The sequence below is a fragment of the Bombina bombina genome, chromosome 9, assembly GCF_027579735.1.
Source record: "Bombina bombina isolate aBomBom1 chromosome 9, aBomBom1.pri, whole genome shotgun sequence".
Classification (NCBI taxonomy): domain Eukaryota; kingdom Metazoa; phylum Chordata; class Amphibia; order Anura; family Bombinatoridae; genus Bombina; species Bombina bombina.
This window is the reverse complement of record NC_069507.1, coordinates 62,920,337-62,946,804: the sequence shown is the minus strand read 5'-3', so window position 1 is coordinate 62,946,804 and position 26,468 is coordinate 62,920,337. Positions and strand designations below refer to the sequence as shown.

At 37.7% G+C, this 26,468-nt stretch overlaps 2 protein-coding genes across 2 annotated transcripts in view; both read right to left on the bottom strand.

Annotated features, from left to right (window-relative positions):
* Positions 1–394: 394 nt before the first annotated feature.
* Positions 395–1,669, bottom strand: LOC128640402 (uncharacterized). Its single transcript, XM_053692892.1, has one exon. The coding sequence runs from the start codon at positions 1,646–1,648 to the stop codon at positions 395–397; it is 1,254 nt and encodes a 417-aa protein (XP_053548867.1). The 5' UTR covers positions 1,649–1,669.
* Positions 1,664–26,468, bottom strand: part of LOC128639905 (toll-like receptor 2) — a 75,725-nt gene continuing 50,920 nt past the window's right edge. Inside the window, exon 3 of the mRNA XM_053692161.1 lies at positions 1,664–1,698. Coding sequence (XP_053548136.1) covers positions 1,679–1,698 — 20 coding nt within the window. The 3' untranslated portion in view covers positions 1,664–1,678. The remainder of the gene's footprint in view (positions 1,699–26,468) is intronic.

Genomic DNA, 26,468 nt, shown 5'->3' with positions numbered 1-26,468 from the left:
ACAAAGAAAATGGAAAGAAACTTTCATAGTGTAAAACTGTTATAAACAATTCCCTTTAAAAACAGTTTTACACTATGAAAGTTTCTTTCCAATTTCTTTGTGATACAAGGAAGATCTTCTGAGAATATTCCATCTACACATGGTGTATGGTGTTGTATAGTATCATTTTATTTTTTATATTTGTTTACTGGTTGGATTTTCTAATACTGATTATACTATTACTATTTATGTTTTCATCTTTATACTTTTCAACAAGAGATACAAAGTGAACAAAACAAATTAAACAATAAAAATCAATTGGAATGTTTAAAATTGTTTGCTCTATCTGAATTATGAAAGAAAAAAAAATGACGTTTCATTTTACTTATATTTTATAGCAAGTCAAGCATATTGCTTATGGCCAATCACCATTTTTTATCTGAACAATTACAAACTGACAGAAACAAACTCCTCCTTTCAGATGACTGGGAACCTCAGTGTCTTTGAAAGGAAAACATTTTCTGGATAAGCAACAAGCATATTCAGAAGAATGTTTGACAATGGCTTTTTCCCACATAGCAGTAGCCAATGCACTTCCGGTTCCAAAAGTTATCTCGAAATTCCGCATGCATTTTTTTAGACATGTGATGTAGACAAAGAACAGCTGTCCTTTGCTTGGGTAACCAGCCAGGATGGAAGTCTTCATCAAAAGTAAGTTTGCACGTCCAGTGCTTTTGATCATCTCTTTGGTTATTTTGTTTAACTTGTACGCATCCCATTGTTCAAATCTGTAAGCTTCAATAAAAATTGGGGAAAAACTTAGTGGAAGGCATAAAAACCAAGCATAGTACGTGAAACATGAGAAAACAAATGCCAATAAAAGCAGAGCGAAAAGGAGACCAAATATTATTGATAATAATACTATTACCATTTTAGAATTAAAGATGCTATTAAAAGTGGGGGTTGCATTGAGTATCCGAATGGCTTCCTTGTACAAATCAGAGTCTTCTACAACTGCTTTGAGGGAGTCAGGGACAGAGGCATCAGAAAATATTATATTATTAGCTTTCAGATCATTTTCATTTACTGCAGCCAATGTGAGCAGGGACTTCCCATTGTAGAGAATGGATGACTGGTAATGAAACATAACGTCTTCATCAGATTCTGGCTCATTTCCATTTAAAATGGCATTGATAAGTTTCTCAAAGAACTGGTCATCTTCAGCATCTATGTAAGTCAAGTGGCTGAGATGCAGAGGCACTGGACAAGGTTTCAACATAATGGGAACAATGGCTTTGTGCCCCAAACAGTCCTTGAACATGGAGAGGTTGGTCTCAAAGAGACACCAGTTGCTGCGCACAAAATCTGGACTCAGCACTACCAAGATTTTTTTACTTTTTTGGATGCAGTCAATCATATTATCTATGATAGTCCTTCCAGGGATAAAGTCTTTCTCATGATAACCGATCTGCAGACTTGGCAACATCTTCTCAAGTTTATGGATAAGACCAATGACCCAGATTGAATCTCTGCTACTGTAGCTGATGAATATATGGTATCTCTCATCCATGGTTAAAGAAGGGACAGTCTGATACAGGACATGTTTTGGGTTCTCTGAGACTTCCATGCGGTCATCATCCAACCCTAGATCACCCAAGTAGCATGCCATTATCTCCGAATTACGCACGGATATTATGCTTTATATAAATTGGACCGAAGCTGTGATGAAATAATAGAAATGCATGTGAGAAATATAACAAAGGCATAAAAAAGAATACAAATACGCTAATAAATATTAAAGATACGGGTCAGATTACAAGTGGTGCGCTGATAGAGCAGGACACGATATGCGATATTGCTGGACCACGCTAACATTAGCGAACAACTTGATATTACAAGTCCATTGTAAAGGATGTTTACCAGAAAAGGGTTAGCGCAGCAGTCATCACTCTAGTGCAATTTATACTTTCAATTTCTATTGAGAATTCGCTAATTTGCACTCATATTACAAGTTTAAAGTTTTAGGCCTAGATTTGGAGTTCGGCGGTAGCCGTCAAAACCAGCGTTAGAGGCTCCTAACGCTGGTTTTGGCCGCCCGCTGGTATTTGGAGTCAGTGATTAAAGGGTCTAACGCTCACTTTTCAGCCGCGACTTTTCCATACCGCAGATCCCCTTACGTCAATTGCGTATCCTATATTTTCAATGGGATCTTCCTAACGCCGGTATTTAGAGTCGTTTCTGAAGTGAGCGTTAGAGCTCTAACGACAAAACTCCAGCCGCCTGAAAATAGCAGGAGTTAAGAGCTTTCTGGCTAACGCCGGTTCATAAAGCTCTTAACTACTGTACCCTAAAGTACACTAACACCCATAAACTACCTATGTACCCCTAAACCGAGCTCCCCCCACATCGCCGCCACTCGATTAAATTTTTTAACCCCTAATCTGCCGACCGCCACCTACGTTATACTTATGTACCCCTAATCTGCTGCCCCTAACCCCGCCGACCCCTGTATTATATTTATTAACCCCTAACCTGCCCCCCACAACATCGCCGCCAGCTACTTAAAATAATTAACCCCTAATCTTCCGACCGCAAAGCGCCGCCACCTACGTTATCCCTATGTACCCCTAATCTGCTACCCCTAACACCGCCGACCCCTATATTATATTTATTAACCCCTAATCTGCCCCCCTCAACGTCGCCGACACCTGCCTACACTTATTAACCCCTAATCTGCCGAGCGGACCTGAGCGCTACTATAATAAAGTTATTAACCCCTAACCCGCCTCACTAACCCTATCATAAATAGTATTAACCCCCTAATCTGCCCTCCCTAACATCGCCGACACCTAACCTCAATTATTAACCCCTAATCTGACGACCGGAGCTCACCGCTATTCTAATAAATGTATTAACCCTTAAAGCTAAGTCTAACCCTAACACTAACACCCCCCTAACTTAAATATAATTTACATCTAACGAAATAAATTAACTCTTATTAAATAAATTATTCCTATTTAAAGATAAATACTTACCTGTAAAATAAATCCTAATATAGCTACAATATAAATTATAATTACATTGTAGCTATTTTAGGATTAATATTTATTTTACAGGCAACTTTGTAATTATTTTAACCAGGTACAATAGCTATTAAATAGTTAAGAACTATTTAATAGTTACCTAGTTAAAATAATAACAAATTTACCTGTAAAATAAATCCTAACCTAAGATATAATTAAACTTAACACTACCCTATCAATAAAATAATTAAATAAACTACCTACAATTACCTACAATTAACCTAACACTACACTATCAATAAATTAATTAAACACAATTGCTACAAATAAATACAATTAAATAAACTAGCTAAAGTACAAAAAATAAAAAAGAACTAAGTTACAAAAAATAAAAAAATATTTACAAACATAAGAAAAATATTACAACAATTTTAAACTAATTACACCTACTCTAAGCCCCCTAATAAAATAACAAAGCCCCCCAAAATAAAAAATTCCCTACCCTATTCTAAATTAAAAAAGTTACAAGCTCTTTTACCTTACCAGCCCTGAACAGGGCCCTTTGCGGGGCATGCCCCAAGAATTTCAGCTCTTTTGCCTGTAAAAGAATAAATACAATACCCCCCCCCCCCAACATTACAACCCACCACCCACATACCCCTAATCTAACCCAAACCCCCCTTAAATAAACCTAACACTAAGCCCCTGAAGATCTTCCTACCTTGTCTTCACCATCCAGGTATCACCGATCCGTCCTGGCTCCAACATCTTCATCCAACCCAAGCGGGGGTTGGCGATCCATAATCCGGTGCTGAAGAGGTCCAGAAGAGGCTCCAAAGTCTTCCTCCTATCCGGCAAGAAGAGGACATCCGGACCGGCAAACATCTTCTCCAAGCGGCATCTTCGATCTTATTCCATCCGGTGCGGAGCGGGTCCATCTTGAAGCAGGCGACGCGGATCCATCCTCTTCTTCCGATGTCTCCCGACTAATGACGGTTCCTTTAAGTTTAAGGGACGTCATCCAAGATGGCGTCCCTCGAATTCCGATTGGCTGATAGGATTCTATCAGCCAATCGGAATTAAGGTAGGAATTTTCTGATTGGCTGATGGAATCAGCCAATCAGAATCAAGTTCAATCCGATTGGCTGATCCAATCAGCCAATCAGATTGAGCTCGCATTCTATTGGCTGTTCCGATCAGCCAATAGAATGCGAGCTCAATCTGATTGGCTGATTGGATCAGCCAATCGGATTGAACTTGATTCTGATTGGCTGATTCCATCAGCCAATCAGAAAATTCCTACCTTAATTCCGATTGGCTGATAGAATCCTATCAGCCAATCGGAATTCGAGGGACGCCATCTTGGATGACGTCCCTTAAAGGAACCGTCATTAGTCGGGAGACATCGGAAGAAGAGGATGGATCCGCGTCGCCTGCTTCAAGATGGACCCGCTCCGCACCGGATGGAAGAAGATCGAAGATGCCGCTTGGAGAAGATGTTTGCCGGTCCGGATGTCCTCTTCTTGCCGGATAGGAGGAAGACTTTGGAGCCTCTTCTGGACCTCTTCAGCACCGGATTATGGATCGCCAACCCCCGCTTGGGTTGGATGAAGAGGTTGGAGCCAGGACGGATCGGTGATACCTGGATGGTGAAGACAAGGTAGGAAGATCTTCAGGGGCTTAGTGTTAGGTTTATTTAAGGGGGGTTTGGGTTAGATTAGGGGTATGTGGGTGGTGGGTTGTAATGTTGGGGGGGGGTATTGTATTTATTCTTTTACAGGCAAAAGAGCTGAAATTCTTGGGGCATGCCCCGCAAAGGGCCCTGTTCAGGGCTGGTAAGGTAAAAGAGCTTGTAACTTTTTTAATTTAGAATAGGGTAGGGAATTTTTTATTTTGGGGGGCTTTGTTATTTTATTAGGGGGCTTAGAGTAGGTGTAATTAGTTTAAAATTGTTGTAATATTTTTCTTATGTTTGTAAATATTTTTTTATTTTTTGTAACTTAGTTCTTTTTTATTTTTTGTACTTTAGCTAGTTTATTTAATTGTATTTATTTGTAGCAATTGTGTTTAATTAATTTATTGATAGTGTAGTGTTAGGTTAATTGTAGGTAATTGTAGGTAGTTTATTTAATTATTTTATTGATAGGGTAGTGTTAAGTTTAATTATATCTTAGGTTAGGATTTATTTTACAGGTAAATTTGTTATTATTTTAACTAGGTAACTATTAAATAGTTCTTAACTATTTAATAGCTATTGTACCTGGTTAAAATAATTACAAAGTTGCCTGTAAAATAAATATTAATCCTAAAATAGCTACAATGTAATTATAATTTATATTGTAGCTATATTAGGATTTATTTTACAGGTAAGTATTTAGCTTTAAATAGGAATCATTTATTTAATAAGAGTTAATTTATTTCGTTAGATGTAAATTATATTTAAGTTAGGGGGGTGTTAGTGTTAGGGTTAGACTTAGCTTTAGGGGTTAATACATTTATTAGAATAGCGGTGAGCTCCGGTCGTCAGATTAGGGGTTAATAATTGAAGTTAGGTGTCGGCGATGTTAGGGAGGGCAGATTAGGGGGTTAATACTATTTATGATAGGGTTAGTGAGGCGGGTTAGGGGTTAATAACTTTATTATAGTAGCGCTCAGGTCTGCTCGGCAGATTAGGGGTTAATAAGTGTAGGCAGGTGTCGGCGACGTTGTGGGGGCAGATTAGGGGTTAATAAATATAATATAGGGGTCGGCGATGTTAGGGCAGCAGATTAGGGGTACATAGGGATAACGTAGGTTGCGGCGGTTTACGGAGCGGCAGATTAGGGGTTAAAAAAAATATGCAGGGGTCAGCGATAGCGGGGGCGGCAGATTAGGGGTTAATAAGTGTAAGGTTAGGGGTGTTTAGACTCGGGGTACATGTTAGGGTGTTAGGTGCAGACGTAGGAAGTGTTTCCCCATAGGAAACAATGGGGCTGCGTTAGGAGCTGAACGCTTCTTTTTTGCAGGTGTTAGGTTTTTTTTCAGCTCAAACAGCCCCATTGTTTCCTATGGGAGAATCGTGCACGAGCACGTTTTTGAGGCCGGCCGCGTCCGTAAGCAACTCTGGTATCGAGAGTTGCATTTGCGGTAAAAATGCTCTACGCTCCTTTTTTGGAGCCTAACGCAGCATTTGTTTGAACTCTCGATACCAGAGTTAAATTTATGGTGCGGCCAGAAAAAAGCCCGCGGAGCGTTAACAGCCCTTTTACCGCCAAACTCCAAATCTAGGCCATAGTTTGCTCTCAAGCGAACCCAGAAACTGCATTAAAATATTTAGCTCGACTTGAGATCTGAAGTAAAGTGTAAGGGGCCGATTTATCATTTGTCAGACAGACAAGATCCGCTGTAGCGGATCATGTCCGCCCGACATCGCTGAATGCCGACAGCATACACTGTCGGCATTTAACATTGCACAAGCAGTTCTGATGAACTGCTTCTGCAATGCCGCCCTGTGCAGATTTGCAGTCAATTGGCCGCTAGCAGGGGATGTCAATCAACCCGATCGTATTCGATCGGGCTGAATGTTGTGGGCCGCCTCAGACGAGGCGGGCGAGTTAAGGAGCAGTGGTTAGAAGGCTTGCGTGGAAACAGCAGCATTAGGGGCCATTCAGACCTTAATAAATCTTCCCCTAAGGGGAGCAGCGGTCTTAAGGCTCGCGTGGAAACAGTTGCATTAGGGGCCATTCGCCCCTTAATAAATCGGCCCCTAAGGGTTAAAAAATAAGTTGCACAAAACACATTAAAAACATTCAAATAAAATATAACACACATATATACACTTTTTTAATTAAAAATATATAATTTAAATATTAATAAAAAGGTTTTATAAGGGTTAAGGGATATGGCAAGGTGTTTGACTGGAAAGTAGGTGTTTGACTGGAAAGGGCTCCAATGTGTGTGTGTATATATGTACAGTATATGAATGAAGTAGCCGTGTTAGTCCAGATATTTAGATATCAAAATAACAAGAGTATTGCATTGAGCAATGATACTTTTTTATTGGGCTAACTATACAAATGATAAGTTGACAAGCTTTCGGAACAATTCCTTCCTTTCTCAAGTCTGATGCAATACTGACCAATTCAATGAAATTTACAGATTATGGGGCCCATTTATCATTGTGCGAGCGGACATAATCCGATATTGCGGATCATGTCCGCTGCACGTCGATAAATGCCGACAGCATACGCTCTCGGCATTTATCATTGCACCAGCAGTTCTTGTGAACTGCAGGTGCAATACCACCCCCCTGCAGATTCGCTGTCAATCGGCCGCTAGAAGGTGGTGTCAATCAACCCGATGCGGGTTGATTTCCCGCGATGTCTGTCCGCCTCCTCAGAGCAGGCAGACAGGTTATAGAGCAGTGGTTGGAGCTTGATAAATGGGCCCCTATATCTTAAAACACAGGATGGCTAAAAAGAAGAAAAGGTCTGAGTGCAGGGAGAGGAGGGGGTGTCGTAAAAATCATGAGGGGGGCTTAGGTAACAGGCAGACAGTGTCCAGTGTAGGAGAACAGACAGGGAACATATATACGGTTTTACATAGAGCATATACTGACATAAAGTTATATATCAACATGGGGGCTGCCCCTTAACTCGTCCGAGCAAATACGATCGGGTTGATTGACACCCCCTGCTAGCAGCCAATTGGCCGCAAATCTGCAGGGGGCTGCAGTGCACAAGCAGTTCACCAGAACTGCTTGTGCAATGTTAAATGCCAACAGCGTATGCTGACGGCATTAAAGCGATGTCGGGCGGACATGATCTGCTACAGCGGATCATGTCCATCCGACAAATGATAAATCGGCCCCATGAAATCAATATGTATAAAGATGTGAAGTTATGTATACAGGGGGAATATAAGATAGTCAAGAAAGGAGAAAGGAAAGAAAGAAAAAAAGAGAATAATAATAATGACAAAAGTGTGGACATAGGCTTATCTGGGTACCTATGCATGGAGAGTGAGGGATATACAATGTGCAATCTAATTTGTAAAAGATACACTTAAATATACAAAGTATGAGCCTAATTTGTTAAAGTTACACAGATATTGTAAAGGCATAATCAGAATTTGAAAAATCACAATCCTAAATACACTGCTATATACAAAATACAAAATAGAAATGTAATAAAATGTAATCTGAAGTGTAAAGTGGTATAAAATAGAATGCACAATGTGTAAATGCAGTTGAACTATCATGCCATACAGGGCTATATTGCACTGGGCTTGTCTCTCCTTCACATTCAGAAATGCAGGGAACACCCTTAGTGAAGTTCAGCAAAATCTTCCTTTTGAAAATTTCACTAGGGATCTTGCAGTGCTGGAGAATCATTTTAGAATTTATCTCCTGAGCAAAGAGGTTTTGAATATTTGGCTAAACAGTGTTTAAGTCTTTTACAGATAACCATCAATCAACCCATATTCAGTAAAAGAAAAAAAAAGAAGAAGAACATGCAGTTTATGAGACTGTCAGTGACAATATACAGGGGATCACAATACGTAAAATAAAAGTAAGGCACTATGTGAACCTGATCTACAGCTAGACTGTTACATTTCACTAGGCACAAAATGAGCACTCCCCAAGCCTGCCCAAATAAACTGCAGTCAGGGCATCATCTTATGCTAAAGAAAACATGCAACTTTATGACTATATCTACAGCAATCTGTCGTTAGAATGTTCTCCTACACCACAAGCAAACCCAGCTCTTTATTTTGTCATCCTACCTTTCGTTGGCAGAAGAAAATAGGCAATATATTCTTCTTTATATTATGCCCGACTATGTCCCTTCCAGTTATAGTTTCATTTTCACTGAGCAAATATAATGTAGGGCCACGCCAATCTATTGCCTGAGGTTGCCAGGCTACATTTTAGTATACAGCAATAACACTTCATCGAAAGGAAGGTGAAAGAAGAGTTTTTTTTTATTATTCTTGCCAAATTTAATTGGGTCACAGAGGCTTCTGTCATTAATGTGACCATGTGGGAAAGAAAAATATGATGTTCTTTTGCGCTTTAAGAAGGAATTATAGTGTTGTTAGACGTGTAAGGGCTAGATTAAGGGTTGAGAGTTATTTTAACATGCACCTGTAAAGGGGCAAATTTGCTCGTTCACGAGCGCACATTAAATAACCAGCCATTACAAGTGGCTATTTAATACTCCCGCAAGCTTGCGGTTTCACTGTGCGCTTATTGCAATTAACCAGAGGTTAGTTAAAAAAAGTTGCCAAAATTGCCCCCCCCCCCCCCAAATAAGAAGTACAATAGTTCAAATAAATAAAAAAATATGAGCATCTTTACTTTTAAAATTTAAAATTACACAAAGCAGTTATAAGGGTTTAAAGTGAGGGGATGTGAAGAGTTTGAAAAAAAAAAACACCACTAAAAGTGCCTTTACATTGCGGTCTATGGGTGACTATGTTTTTACTGTAAATATATATGTATATTCTTATATACAGTACATATATATTTATGTGTTTATATCTGTATATACACATATAAACACATAAATATTCTATGTATACACTTACCGGCCACTTTATTAGGTACACCTTGCTAGTACCGGGTTGGACCCCCTTTTGCCTTCAGGGAACTGCCTTAATTCTTCGTGACATAGATTCAACAAGGTGTTGGAAACATTCCTCAGACATGTTGGCCCATATTGACATGATAGCATCACGCAGTTGCTGCAGATTTGTCGGCTGCACATCCATGATGCGAGTCTCCCATTTCACCACATCCCAAAGGTGCTCTATTGGATTGAGATCTGGTGACTGTGGAGGCCATTGGAGTACAGTGAACTCATTGTCATGTTCAAGAAACCAGTTTGAGATGATTTGAGCTTGACATGGTGCATTATCCTGCTGGAGGTAACCATCAGAAGATGGGTACACTGTAGTCATAAAGGTATAGACATGGTCAGCAACAATACTCAGGTAGGCCGTGGCATTTAAACTTGTCAGGGTGCCAGGAATCAGACTGAGACGAGAAGTGCAAAAATAATCACACCTTTATTAAAAGCAAAAAATAATAAAAAGTCCACAAGTCAAATAACAAGCCAGGAGTATACACCAGAGCTGGTAGTCAGACGAGCCGAGTCAGGAGCCAAATCGAATAGTCAGACGAGCCGGAATGAGGAAAAAGGAAAACAGCAGAGTCAGGAACAAGCGAGGGATCAGGAACCAGGAAGGACGTCAGGCAGCCAGGTAATACACAGGAACTCTCACAAGCAGGTCTGAGACAACGCAAAGGCAAAGCATACTGAACAGAGGCCCTTTAAATAATAAGTGATGACATCACAATTCTGAGACTGCATCCTGTCTCACACGGATGATGCAAACCAGTCTGGCCATAAAAGGAAGTGCAGGAAATGAGCAGCATCCCCCACAATGCACCACAGTCAGGAAGAGAGGTGAGTAAAATGGCTGCAAGCATCACATGGCAAACACAACAGGGAAAAAACCCTGACAAAACTATGTTAAATTGGTACTAAGGGGCCCAAAGTGTGCCAAGAAAATGTCCCCCACACTTTTACACCACCACCAGCCTGAACCGTTGATGCATGGCAGGATGGATCTATGCTTTCATGTTGTTTGTGCCAAATTCTGACCCTACCATCGGAATGTTGCAACTGAAATCAAGACTCATCAGACTAGGTAACGTTTTTCCAATCTTCTATTGTCTAATTTTGGTGAGCCTGTGCAAATTGTAGCCTCAGTTTCCTGTTCTTAGCTGACAGGAATGCCACCCGGTGTGGTCTTCTGCTGCTGTAGCCCATCTTCTTAGTAAGGTTAGGGAACCAAAAGGGGATTTGTGACATTGAAGTCAAGTGTAGAATTATACACTAAATAAATCAAATAGAAAATGAAATTAAATTACACTTTATTAACAAATATGCTTGAGAACAGACGTTACTAATAGGGGGTATTATATAAGGGTAGTAAATCCAGGGTTAAGCAACCTCTGAACTCAATGAGTATGATCCTTACAGTACCCAATATTCCCCTATAGGTAATTAGACAAGTAAAAATAGGGCGGTATAGAAGGCTAGTGAAGAATGGGATATGTCACTTCCATAATTCAAATAATTCATGCCTAGATTCTATAATACCCAAATGTTTAAAATTAGGGCTAGTGGACAGGTGTAGCGTGTCTAGTCAGACAATAACATAAGAAAGGTAAGTTAGCAAGATGGTAGTCTCATATACACAGGAGGTTTCATTCATACAGGCATACACTAATATGCACTAGCTATGCGCTCAAAGGCGTCCTCCTACCTGCATACTGCTCTGATTCAACAGAGTCAGACGATTGCTAACTAAAACCCCTATCAGATAAAACTAACTCACATACAGTATAGTTTTTCAGAGATCTTAGCAACTGTTCAGTGGAGGTGTTGTGCTGAGTATAAACTAGCAGCTTGTATTGCACTAGGTTAGATACAAGTAATTACATTTAATCATAGTCAGAATCAGAAGTTACTTTGTAACTGAACATATAGCGTAATAGCGTATTATGTTTCAAAAATGACAAACTTGTTAACCTGGCAATAAACCATAAAGGCAATTCTGCTCATTTAACGGCAGTATAACAGCATTACCCCCCTATAGTTTCAGATATGATGCTAAGTATAGGCGGTATTAAATATACAAAACCGCTGGTAATCATTAGGAATATGTGAGCATTGCGACCAGTTCGGTTAGAACACGCTTGTTACAACACAGGCCACGCCCACCGACGCGTTTCCGTCACAGAATGTGACTTCGTCAGGGCATAGGGCCAGCCCAGCCTTAGATGCAGTAAGATATAGTGATCCATCGTCATGGCAACGTATGCAAATCATTACACAGTAAACACGGAGGTGTAAACTCCGCTATGGCCTCATTTAATTACATAACTTAAACTCGATATATTCAATATATATTGTGCCTTTTAAAGATTGATCAATAACAGAGCTGTTAGAACAAAAAGGGAACATAATGGATGTAAATTAACATTACATTTAGAATAGGGCGCTCAGGTAGCAGGTTTATTGTAAATTAGAACCGTTAGGGAGAAATTGGATTCCCTTAGTATCTAAAGGTGTTGGAGAGGGGTATGTATTGATTACAGAGCATATCTAGTACAACAATTTCATGGGTAGAATGCTAATAATTATTAGGTGAATTTAGACGATGAAATGATATACTCATAGGATTACTCAGTGTAGAAAAATGAAATTAGCCCCTTATAGTCCACCTAAAATATCGTTCAGAGTTAGTTATTGACACATTGAGAAGATAAATGCTTATAGGGGAAAGAAAACAGTTTCTCCTCATTGTTATACACAGTGCTGTATTAGTATGAACTGATCATAGTGTTTGAAAATCATTAGTTCAAAGGGTATCAACTCAATTATGTGCTGTTTCAGAATTATACAGTAGTGCATACTTTTAAATTTCAATGGTCAAAAAGGGGACAGTTTGTAATTAATATTAATGAATCCAAGATGAAATGTATATCATGACCATAGTCTATAAGAAGCATTTATATGATATTGCTTCATTTAATCCCCTAGGTGAGGTGGATTTTAATTCATGAATCCATCTACATTCTTTCTGTAATAACATTTTGGTAATATCGCCCCTCCTCCCTTTCAATTTAACTTGTTCAATTGCACAGAAATAAATTTCATATTTATGTCCCTGATGTTCATTATTCATGTGTTGTGCTATGGGAACATTTCTATTCCATTTGATGTTGCCTATATGTTCTAGCACTCTGGTTCGTAGCTCCCTTGAGGTCTCACCCACATAGATTTTTGGGCATTTGCACATAACGATATATATAACTTGCTTAGATCTACAGTTTAGAAAATCTTTAATTTCATACTGTTTTTCTGTGTTGGGGTGTATGAAGGTTTTAGTAGGGGTCATGTTCTTACAGGCTTGGCATCTTCCACATTTATAGAAGCCTTTGGTTTCTCTCAACCAGGTTCTAGGTAAGTCTTTTGAATAATGACTCTCCATAAGTATGTCTTTAAGGTTTTTAGACCTTCTATAAGTAATGTTGGGTTTTTCAGAAATTACTTCCTTAAGGTCTTCATCTTCAGAATAACATGCCAATGTCTTTGGATGATATTCTTTATGCAGACATTTTTGTCATCATATGTGCCAATGATTCTTATGGGCTGCTGTTCATTTATTGATTGTGCATTACCTTGCTTACTGGTTTGCAATAGTGTATTTCTATCCAGTAGTTTAGCTCTTTGGTACGCCTTTTTAAGGCATCTGCCTGGGTACCCTCTTTCTTTAAACCTTCTTTGTAATTCTCTTGCTTCAGTCTCAAAATCAAGTTCTGTGCTGCAATTTCGTCTAGCTCTTAAGTACTGGCCAAACGGAATGCCCTTTTTCAATTTCTTAGGGTGATAACTCTCCCATTTGAGGAGACTGTTGGTAGCTGTCTCTTTTCTATACAATTTTGTATTTAGTGTGCCATCAGTCTCTTTTCTAATCTCTAGATCTAAAAATGAAATTGTGTTTGAATATATAGTCGAAGTATACTTCATTCCATCTTTGTTGTTATTCAGCCACAACATAAATTTTTCAAAGTCATTTTTAGTGCCCGTCCATAGAATTAGAACGTCATCTATATATCTGATATATAGATCCATATATTGCATATATGGGTTAACATCTTCATTGAGAATGCTTTTGTTCTCAATCCACCCCAGGAACATATTGGCATACATAGGAGCACAGCAAGTGCCCATTGCTGTGCCCCTTTTCTGTAAGTAAATCTTTTTGTTGAATAGAAAATAGTTATGTCTTAATACATAGTCTAGTAAATCAATGATGAATTCATCTTCATCATTTTTAGTTGGATTTACTGTTCTCAAAAAGAAAGTGACTGCTTCCAAGCCCAAATTATGGGATATATTAGAGTATAGACTTTCAACGTCTATGCTAGCCAGCATAGTATTATCACTAACTATAACATCAGCCAGGCATTTTAAGACATCTTTAGTATCTTGTATGTGAGATGTAAGAGTGTGTACAAAGTGTCTCAGTTTTTTATCTAAAAAAATGCTTGCATTTTCAGTGATACAGCCATTGCCGGAGACTATGGGTCTCCCGGGTGGGTTTGTCATATTCTTATGAACCTTGGGAAGGCTATAGAAAGTGGCTATTCTTGGAAACCTATTAAACATAAACTGATGTTCTGCTTTTGTAATTACCCTTTCTTGAAGACCCCTATCCAAGAAGGATCTCAATTCACTTTTAAAGGCATCAGTTGGATCACGTGTAAGGACCTTGTAATTGTCAGTATTGCTCAGAATATCAGTACAAATGTCTTCATATTGAGAGTTGCTCATAAGGACCATATTACCTCCCTTATCTGCATTTTTTATTGTAATCTTCTTATTGTTTTTTAATTTCTGAAGAGCTTTTCGTTCTTTATAACTCAAGTTTTTTGGCACTTTACTCTTTTTATTGATCTCCTCTATTTCTGTTGTAACTAAGGAGACAAATTTGTCAATAGATGGAAATTTGGATATTGCTGGCATAAAATTACTTTTAGGTTTCACTATACTTGCTTTCCTTGTTTCTGGAGTCTCTACATTTTCATTCATTAATGATATCATTAGATTAACCATTTCATGGTCCTCTTGTTCTACACCCATATCAATCAGGGAATTTGTGTTAACATTTTTATGAAATTTATGTAGTGCAAGTTTTCTAGCGAACAAATGTATATCCTTGATCCAATTGAATGTATCATGATGTGGGGTGGGTACAAAAGTTAATCCTTTGGATAATAGTGTGTGATGTTCTTTTTCCAAATGAGTTTCAGTCAGATTAATAATCTGTAAATTATCCATAACTACTTCTGTTTGCTGGTGGTTTTTGGTTTGTTTTGTTGCCTCGTTTTTATTGTTCTTTTTGGGGGGAACAGATCTTTCTCTAAAAAAATCAGTGTAATGGATGGTTCTATTATGGCAGCACTGGTTGTGGGTGTTTGTGTTAATTCCTCATCAGAGGGTTCTGAATCAGTAGTGGAATTATCTGAGGTATTATTTTTATTAGTGACTCTAGATTCTTGAGTTTTTCTAAAATTACTACGTCTTTGATTGACTTTATAGATATTCCCTTTTTGATGGTCAGACCAATCTCTTTGAAGTTTCCTATTTTTAGTTTCACTCAATTCTTCCTTGAGCTTATCTATATGGAACTTAAGTTTTATATCTAAAGCCTCAAAGTCTTTATGCGTAGTAAATTTGTTTGTTTGTGTTTTTGCTTCATCAATTAGTTTGGTTAGTTCATCATATTGTTTCCTTTCATACTCTAATGTCAATTTTATTAGATCTAGAGAACACTGTGTCAAAATTTCCTGCCACCTAAATACAAAATTCTCATCAGAGATATGAAAAGCAGATGTTAGCAATCGTCTGACTCTGTTGAATCAGAGCAGTACGCAGGTAGGAGGACGCCTTTGAGCGCATAGCTAGTGCATATTAGTGTATGCCTGTATGAATGAAACCTCCTGTGTATATGAGACTACCATCTTGCTAACTTACCTTTCTTATGTTATTGTCTGACCAGACACGCTACACCTGTCCACTAGCCCTAATTTTAAACATTTGGGTATTATAGAATCTAGGCATGAATTATTTGAATTATGGAAGTGACATATCCCATTCTTCACTAGCCATCTATACCGCCCTATTTTTACTTGTCTAATTACCTATAGGGGAATATTGGGTACTGTAAGGATCATACTCATTGAGTTCAGAGGTTGCTTAACCCTGGATTTACTACCCTTATATAATACCCCCTATTAGTAACGTCTGTTCTCAAGCATATTTGTTAATAAAGTGTAATTTAATTTCATTTTCTATTTGATTTATTTAGTGTATAATTCTACACTTGACTTCAATGTCACAAATCCCCTTTTGGTTCCCTAACCTTACTATTTTATACCCAGTGATTTAATTCACACATATGAATTTGGGACTGCAGTGGTAGAGAGTTTAGATAGCGATGGCCGGCTATCTATCCTCTTCCATAGATTTTGATCAGTGGAAACAAGAAGCAGAAAGAGTATTTACTCTAAATGTTGGTAATGTTTGCCCAAATGCTACCAACATAGAAGAAGCCTTTAAAAATATTGCAAAAATTATGAAAAAACAAGTTAAATCTTTCTGGGAAATTTTCAGTTTAGAAAACTATGTTAAGAATAAACTAATCCCTAGAGGTCTAAGGATTCAGCTAGCACCTGCTTTTCATATCTCTGATGAGAATTTTGTATTTAGGTGGCAGGAAATTTTGACACAGTGTTCTCTAGATCTAATGAAATTGACATTAGAGTATGAAAGGAAACAATATGATGAACTAACCAAACTAATTGATGAAGCAAAAACACAAACAAACAAATTTACTACGCATAAAGACTTTGAGGCTTTAGATATAAAACTTAAGTTCCATATAGATAAGCTCAAGGAAGAATTGAGTGAAACTAAAAATAGGAAACTTCAAAGAGATTGGTCTAACCATCAAAAAGGGAATATCTATAAAGTCAATCAAAGACGTAGTAATTTTAGAAAAACTCAAGAATCTAGAGTCACTAATAAAAATAATACCTCAGATAATTCCACTACTGATTCAGAACCCTCTGATGAGGAATTAACACAAACACCCACAACCATTGCTGCCATAATAGAACCATCCATTACACTGATTTTTTTAGAGAAAGATCTGTTCCCCCCAAAAAGAACAATAAAAATGAGGCAACAAAACAAACCAAAAACCACCAGCAAACAGAAGTAGTTATGGATAATTTACAGATTATTAATCTGACTGAAACTCATTTGGAAAAAGAACATCACACACTATTATCCAAAGGATTAACTTTTGTACCCACCCCACATCATGATACATTAAATTGGATCAAGGATATACATTTGTTTGCTAGAAAACTTGCACTACATAAATTTCATAAAAATGCTAACACAAATTCCCTGATTGATATGGGTGTAGAACAAGAGGACCATGAAATGGTTAATCTAATGATATCATTACTGAATGAAAATGTAGAGACTCCAGAAACAAGGAAAGCAAGTTTAGTGAAACCTAAAAGTAATTTTATTCCAGCAATATCCAAATTTCCATCTATTGACAAATTTGTCTCCTTAGTTACAACAGAAATAGAGGAGATCAATAAAAAGAGTAAAGTGCCAAAAAACTTGAGTTATAAAGAACGAAAAGCTCTTCAGAAATTAAAAAACAATAAGAAGATTACAATAAAAAATGCAGATAAGGGAGGTAATATGGTCCTTATGAGCAACTCTCAATATGAAGACATTTGTACTGATATTCTGAGCAATACTGACAATTACAAGGTCCTTACACGTGATCCAACTGATGCCTTTAAAAGTGAATTGAGATCCCTCTTGGATAGGGGTCTTCAAGAAAGGGTAATTACAAAAGCAGAACATCAGTTTATGTTTAATAGGTTTCCAAGAATAGCCACTTTCTATAGCCTTCCCAAGGTTCATAAGAATATGACAAACCCACCCGGGAGACCCATAGTCTCCGGCAATGGCTGTATCACTGAAAATGCAAGCATTTTTTTAGATAAAAAACTGAGACACTTTGTACACACTCTTACATCTCACGTACAAGATACTAAAGATGTCTTAAAATGCCTGGCTGATGTTATAGTCAGTGATAATACTATGCTGGCTAGCATAGACGTTGAAAGTCTATACTCTAATATATCCCATAATTTGGGCTTGGAAGCAGTCACTTTCTTTTTGAGAACAGTAAATCCAACTAAAAATGATGAAGATGAATTCATCATTGATTTACTAGACTATGTATTAAGACATAACTATTTTCTATTCAACAAAAAGATTTACTTACAGAAAAGGGGCACAGCAATGGGCACTTGCTGTGCTCCTATGTATGCCAATATGTTCCTGGGGTGGATTGAGAACAAAAGCATTCTCAATGAAGATGTTAACCCATATATGCAATATATGGATCTATATATCAGATATATAGATGACGTTCTAATTCTATGGACGGGCACTAAAAATGACTTTGAAAAATTTATGTTGTGGCTGAATAACAACAAAGATGGAATGAAGTATACTTCGACTATAGATTCAAACACAATTTCATTTTTAGATCTAGAGATTAGAAAAGAGACTGATGGCACGCTAAATACAAAATTGTATAGAAAAGAGACAGCTACCAACAGTCTCCTCAAATGGGAGAGTTATCACCCTAAGAAATTGAAAATGGGCATTCCGTTTGGCCAGTACTTAAGAGCTAGACGAAATTGCAGCACAGAACTTGATTTTGAGACTGAAGCGAGGGAATTACAAAGAAGGTTTAAAGAAAGAGGGTACCCAGGCAGATGCCTTAAAAAGGCATACCAAAGAGCTAAACTACTGGATAGAAATACACTATTGCAAACCAGTAAGCAAGGTAATGCACAACCAATAAATGAACAGCACCCCATAAGAATCATTGGCACATATGATGACAAAAATGGCTGCATAAAGAATATCATCCAAAGACATTGGCATGTTATTGAAGAAGATGAAGACCTTAAGGAAGTAATTTCTGAAAAACCCAACATTACTTATAGAAGGTCTAAAAACCTTAAAGACATACTTATGGTGAGCCATTATTCAAAAGACTTACCTAGAACCTGGTTGAGAGAAACCAAAGGCTTCTATAAATGTGGAAGATGCCAAGCCTGTAAGAACATGACCCCTACTAAAACCTTCATACACCCCAACACAGAAAAACAGTATGAAATTAAAGATTTTCTAAACTGTAGATCTAAGCAAGTTATATATATCGCTATGTGCAAATGCCCAAAAATCTATGTGGGTGAGACCTCAAGGGAGCTACGAACCAGAGTGCTAGAACATATAGGCGACATCAAATGGAATAGAAATGTTCCCGTAGCACAACACATGAATAATGAACATCAGGGACATAAATATGACATTTATTTCTGTGCAATTGAACAAGTTAAATTGAAAGGGAGGAGGGGCGATATTACCAAAATGTTATTACAGAAAGAATGTAGATGGATTCATGAATTAAAATCCACCTCACCTAGAGGATTAAATGAAGCAATATCATATAAATGCTTCTTATAGACTATGGTCATGATATACATTTCATCTTGGATTCATTAATATTAATTACAAACTGTCCCCTTTTTGACCATTGAAATTTAAAAGTATGCACTACTGTATAATTCTGAAACAGCACATAATTGAGTTGATACCCTTTGAACTAATGATTTTCAAACACTTTGATCAGTTCATACTAATACAGCACTGTGTATAACAATGAGGAGAAACTGTTTTCTTTCCCCTATAAGCATTTATCTTCTCAATGTGTCAATAACTAACTCTGAACGATATTTTAGGTGGACTATAAGGGGCTAATTTCATTTTTCTACACTGAGTAATCCTATGAGTATATCATTTCATCGTCTAAATTCACCTAATAATTATTAGCATTCTACCCATGAAATTGTTGTACTAGATATGCTCTGTAATCAATACATACCCCTCTCCAACACCTTTAGATACTAAGGGAATCCAATTTCTCCCTAACGGTTCTAATTTACAATAAACCTGCTACCTGAGCGCCCTATTCTAAATGTAATGTTAATTTACATCCATTATGTTCCCTTTTTGTTCTAACAGCTCTGTTATTGATCAATCTTTAAAAGGCACAATATATATTGAATATATCGAGTTTAAGTTATGTAATTAAATGAGGCCATAGCGGAGTTTACACCTCCGTGTTTACTGTGTAATGATTTTCATACGTTGCCATGACGATGGATCACTATATCTTACTGCATCTAACGCTGGGCTGGCCCTATGCCCTGACGAAGTCACATTCTGTGACGGAAACGCGTCGGTGGGCGTGGCCTGTGTTGTAACAAGCGTGTTCTAACCGAACTGGTCGCAATGCTCACATATTCCTAATGATTACCAGCGGTTTTGTATATTTAATACCGCCTATACTTAGCATCATATCTGAAACTATAGGGGGGTAATGCTGTTATACTGCCGTTAAATGAGCAGAATTGCCTTTATGGTTTATTGCCAGGTTAACAAGTTTGTCATTTTTGAAACAAAATACGCTATTACGCTATATGTTCAGTTACAAAGTAACTTCTGATTCTGACTATGATTAAATGTAATTACTTGTATCTAACCTAGTGCAATACAAGCTGCCAGTTTATACTCAGCACAACACCTCCACTGAACAGTTGCTAAGATCTCTGAAAAACTATACTGTATGTGAGTTTGTTTTATCTGATAGGGGTTTTAGTTAGCAATCGGCTGACTCTGTTGAATCAGAGCAGTACGCAGGTAGGAGGACGCCTTTGAGCGCATAGCTAGTGCATATTAGTGTATGCCTGTATGAATGAAACCTCCTGTGTATATGAGACTACCATCTTGCTAACTTACCTTTCTTATGTTATTGTCTGACCAGACACGCTACACCTGTCCACTAGCCCTAATTTTAAACATTTGGGTATTATAGAATCTAGGCATGAATTATTTGAATTATGGAAGTGACATATCCCATTCTTCACTAGCCTTCTATACCGCCCTATTTTTACTTGTCTAATTACCTATAGGGGAATATTGGGTACTGTAAGGATCATACTCATTGAGTTCAGAGGTTGCTTAACCCTGGATTTACTACCCTTATATAATACCCCCTATTAGTAACGTCTGTTCTCAAGCATATTTGTTAATAAAGTGTAATTTAATTTCATTTTCTATTTGTAGCCCATCTTCTTCAAGGTTCAACGTGTTGTGCGTTCAGAGATAGTATTCTGCATACCTTTGTTGTAACGAGTGGTTATTTGAGTTACTGTTGCCTTTCTATCATCTAGAACCAATCTGCCTATTCTCCTTTGACCTCTGACATCAACAAGGCATTTTCGGCCACACAAATGCTGCTCACTGGATATTTTTTCTTTCTCAGACCATTTTCTGTAAACCTTAGAGATGGTTGTGCGTGAAAATTCCAGTAGATCAGAGGTTTTTGCAATACTCATGCTCAAAAAACCCTCCATTGACCTTAACTCTCCTGTAAACTACTGCCCCATATCATTGCTCCTGCTAGCTTAAAAAATCCTTGAAAAACTAGCTTTTGATCGCCTAACCCACTTCCTGTCCTCCAACTCATTGCTCAACCCCCTGCAATCTGGCTTCCGTCCCCAACACTCAACTGAGACTGCCCTCACCATGGTTACCAATGATCTCCTTTCTGCTAAAAACAGAGGCTATTACTCTATACTAATCTTACTTGACCTCTCTGCTGCCTTTGACACTGTTGACCATCCCCTTCTCCTACGGACCTTCGGCTCTCTTGGGCTCTGTGACACTGCCCTCTCCTGGACTCACTCTTATGTCTCTAACATATCCTTCTCCGTCTCTTTTGCTGGGGACTCTTCCTCTCCATTGCCACTGTCTGTTGGAGTACCTCAAGGCTCTGTCCTGGGTCCTCTACTCTTCTCTAGCTACACTCCTTCACTGGGTAAACTCATCAACAGCTATGGCTTCAACTATCACCTCTATGCTGATCATACCCAGATCTACCTTTCCACCCCTGCACTCTCTCCTTCTGTCAATTCTCACATCAGCGACTGCTTATCTGGCATTTCCTCCTGGATGGCCTCTCACCACCTAAAAATAAACATGTCCAAGACCGAACTACTTTTAATCCCCCCCCCCCCCCCAACTCAACTCCAGTTTCTAATTTTTCCATCACTGTTGGCGGCACCACTATCTACCCATCACCCCAAGTCTGCTGCCTCAGAGTCACACTTGACTCAAATCTGTCCTTCATACCCCACATCCAATTGCTCTCTTCATCCTGCAGCAACCACCTACGCAATATCTCCAAAATTCATCTGTTTCTGAGTGCTGAAGCTACTAAACAGCTAATCCTCTCCCTTGTATTTCTCGACTTCACTACTGTAATAACTTACTATCTGGCCTCCCTCTCTCTCCCCTCTCTCCCCTTCAATCCATCCTAAATGCATCTGCAAGGCTAATCCCCCTCTCTCGACGCTCTGTTTCAGCTGCACCTCTCTGTGAGTCCCTTCACTGGCTCCCCATTCACAGCAGAATTAAATTCAAAATACTCACCCTGACCTACAAAGCCCTCACCAATGCTGCCCCACCCTACCTGTCCCCACTCATCAACAAATATACCCCAGACCGCCCCCTTGTATTTGTCTGTAACATTTTGTCTCTTATTCTATTGTTTCTCCATTGTACTTTTATCCTTGTACCCATGGGCAGCGCTGCGGAATCTGTTGGCGCTTTATAAATACAAAATAATAATAATAATAATACTCAGACCAGCCGTCTGGCACCAGCAACCATGCCACTTTCAAAGTCACCTAAATTCTCTTTCTTACCCATTCTGAAGCAAGTCATCTTCACCATGTCTAGATGCCTAAATGCATTGAGTTGCTGCCATGTGCCATATGATTAGCTGATTAGCAATTTGTGTTACCAAGCAACTGAACAGGTGTACCTAATAAAGTGGCCGGTTAGTGTGTATTCATATCCATATGTATTTTTTTTTTTGCTGCCCAACGCTGTACGAATTGCCCCCTGCACTATGCTAGGTGGTTTGCCGTGTCTCACAGCATCAGAAGAAGGCTCCCATTGGAGCCTATGAAAGCACGCTTTCATGAGCACAAGGCTTCCATGCAATGCGAACACAACTTGTAATACCAGTGCATATATAGTGGAGTGCAAATATTGTGCTTGTGAGCTCCTCTCGTAATCTAGCCCTAAATGTTTTATTTCATTCAACCATGTTTTGTAGTGGTGCTCTAGTGAATTTAGTTTTGTGCTGTCCTAGAAACAAAACAATCTGCTGTACCAAAATTTTGCCAGCCACAACAATTTTATCTGACATTTGCCATTGCATAATTTTTCCCAACCAGAGATCAGGAATGTATGAAGAGGTTGGGCCCCTCTCTAGACAGCCAGTGAATTAAATAAATAAATAATTTGAAGAACATAGGGATGGGATGCATCATGCCATAGAACTACACCCTAACGATTTTCAACTCCCCCAAATTTTAGCCAATTTGGTCTTACAACTTTAGTAAGAACAACATTTCTACATAGGAGTAGATGCAAATCAAAGTGTATTAGTCTAAACCCCATCTGTAGGCATAACAGCACACCTCTGAGATTGAACCTACTGCTCCTGGGTCATTTCATCAGGGATCTGGCTGTTTATACAGGGTGTGACCGGCGTTGTTGATGATCCGTGGTTGCAGATTGAAGCACATCCTGCATCAAACAATTGATATCCAGTGAGTCTGTTTACCTTTTTCCAATGTTCACTGCCCTCACCTTTACAAGTATTGACTTTTGTTTATGCTGCATTAGTGAGGACTGAGACTCAGCTGCACAGAGTGGCAGCTTCACATTTACTATCTATTACAGAATTATACCTTGGTCCAGAGAGGATTGTTTGTGGATATATTTATCCAATTTGGTCTTAGCCATTATAATCTCCCACTTTTTTTTTTAATACAATTATATTTTTGTATAAGGCGTCTAGCCAATGTCAGTTCTATAGCTGGGCAGCGATAATCCCATAATGTATACTCTAAACACAACAGTTTTAGTTTTTACAGTTAATTATTATAAATGGGGCAAACACTGTTCTCTGACTTTATCATCCCGGGTGACCACATACTGTATATAGCTAAAGAGAAGCAGCAAGTCCTGTGTACACTTCTTGCTTTAGTCATTCTGCTCATGATAACGCATACTACACTAGCTGTGCTGCTGATGGTTCTATCACTGCTGCATGTGAGGTAAGCAAGCTGAGTACTCACAGATACAATTAGAGGCAGACACCATGTAAACCTAATCTACATGCATAGATATAAGGGGTTGAATATCAAACCTGATTAGTGTGAAACACTGCTCACCTTTAAAACTTTCCCAAAAGGTTTAAATATTAGATGAATGTGTGTAAGGTGGCGCAAACTATTGCCATTTCTACTCAGTGGTGTGGGCGTATCATTAAATATATATAATATAATAAGAGGGTAATGTGCCCTACTATGACTAAAGAACTTAGGGAAGGTCCTGCTATATAACATTCCCCACTGGGACTGAAAAAATCTAATTAATGTGAATCAATTCACTAGAAAATTATCTCTGAAAAAATATTTCATGAAGAATCCACTTGTAAACCATTCAACCTACGATTCCACATTCATACATACAAATTTAAAACAGAAATCAAGTTTTTTTCCAACTCAAGAAAAAAGGAGTGCTATAGAGATGTTTGAGAGGAAAGTGAAGGAAGACATCGAGAAAATAGATACAAGTAAGGAAATAAAAGGTAATATGACTAAAAAAGAAAATCTGATCCTTAAAGGACTAAAAGAGAATAAAAACATTACCATAAAACAAGCTGATAAGGGGGGAGGGGTTGTTATCATGGACACAGAGAAATATCTTAAAGAAGCATACAGGTTATTAGATGGCATAGTAACATATAAAAAACTTCCAAACAACCCGATAAATAAAATGAAAAATAATCTGGATATTATGCTATTAAAAGCTAAAGAAAAGGGAATAATTAACAATCAAGAATTGACATTTTTTACAATAGAATACCCCAGAACACCTGCATTCTATTTTTTGCCAAAAATACATAAAGATATCATAGATCCACCAGGACGCCCTATAATATCGGGGATAGATTCAGTAACCTTCAATCTCTCACAGTACGTAGATTTTTTCTTGAAAAAAACATATAAAAACTGTAACATCACATTTAAAAGATACAAATCATTTTCTAAATACAATAAAAGAAATTAAATGGTGTGAAAATTATATACTGGCAACATGTGATGTTAGCTCTCTTTATACACGTATAGAACACACACAAGGGTTAGAAGCTACAAAGAAATATCTTAAAGAAGATCAGGATATGAATAATACACAACAGAGATTTATTCTTGAATGCATGGCTTTTATTCTATGTAATAATTACTTCAAATTTGATGGTAAATACTATAAGAGGAACAGCTATGGGCACGAGATTCGCACCCAGCTATGCAAATTTGTTTGTTGGACAATTTGAGGATTTTTTTTTATCAACAACGCCTTGAGGTGTGAATCTCGTGCTCTATAAACGTTTTATAGATGATGTATTTATCCTCTAGAAGGGTGACCAAGAATTATTCGATCAATTCATAGAAGATATGGATAGCAATAATTTAGGGCTTAAATTTAGTCATGAATCCATTAAAGAGAAAATTAGTTTTCTAAACATAGAGATATCCATATTAGATAATAAAATCACTACCACCACATTCTTTAAAAAAGTTGATGCTAATAACTACATTGATTATAAAAGTAGCCACCACGAAAAGTGGAAAAGAAATATACCAAAAGGACAATTTTCCAGAATTAGACGTAACTGTACAGAGATCAGAGATTATGATAGACAAGCACTAATCCTACAAGAGAGATTTCTAGAGAACGGCTATAATCAAACCAAGATTTTAGATATAAAAAATAAAGTGAGAGATCTAGATAGAGATAAGCTGTTCGAAGACAAAAGGAAAGACTGTACAGAATAAGGAGAATCTTATACATTTAACATACCCTTTATAACAACATATTCAGCTCAACATAAACAAATACAAAGTATCATTTAGAAACATTGGCATTTAGCCAAAAGTGATCCATTTATAGGAAAAAGACTGAAATATAAACCAGATGTAATTTTTAGGTAAGCCACAAATTTAAAAAATATACTCTCACCAAGTGAATATAAACCCATAATAATAAATAAACAGGTTAACTTAAGGGGAGAAAAACTAACAGGCTTTTTCCCATGTCATGATTGCAAATCTTGTCAATATAGCTCAAAAACTAATTCAGTTAGATCAACAGGTACAAACATGGTATTTAAGATTAACGAAATCATAAAATGCACAGATAATAATATAATATATGTACTACAATGCTCATGTAAGTTACAATATTTGGGACAAACTAGCAGAAGTCTCAAAGAGAGAATTAGGGAACATATCAGATGTATAGAACTAAAGAAAGATAATACCAGATTATATGAACATTTTAAAGAACATCACAAGGGGAATTTGAAGGAATTAGTCTATTGGGGTATAAAAAATGTTAAAGAGGAAGATAGAGGTGGAAACATGGAGATGAAGCTACTCCACAAAGAGGCAGAATTGATTTACAAAATGGGAATTTTATTCTCTAGAGGATTGAATAGTGAACTGGATCTCAATTCGATAATCTAGGTACATGCAAGAATGCAAATATGAAAGATGCAGTATCTTAGATAAAACTTTTGTAAATATTTAGGTCT

What these genes read in the sequence shown, in the direction of transcription:
- LOC128640402 (XM_053692892.1), bottom strand. Translation starts at nt 1,648, where the DNA reads ATGGCATGCTACTTGGGTGATCTAGGGTTGGATGATGACCGCATGGAA.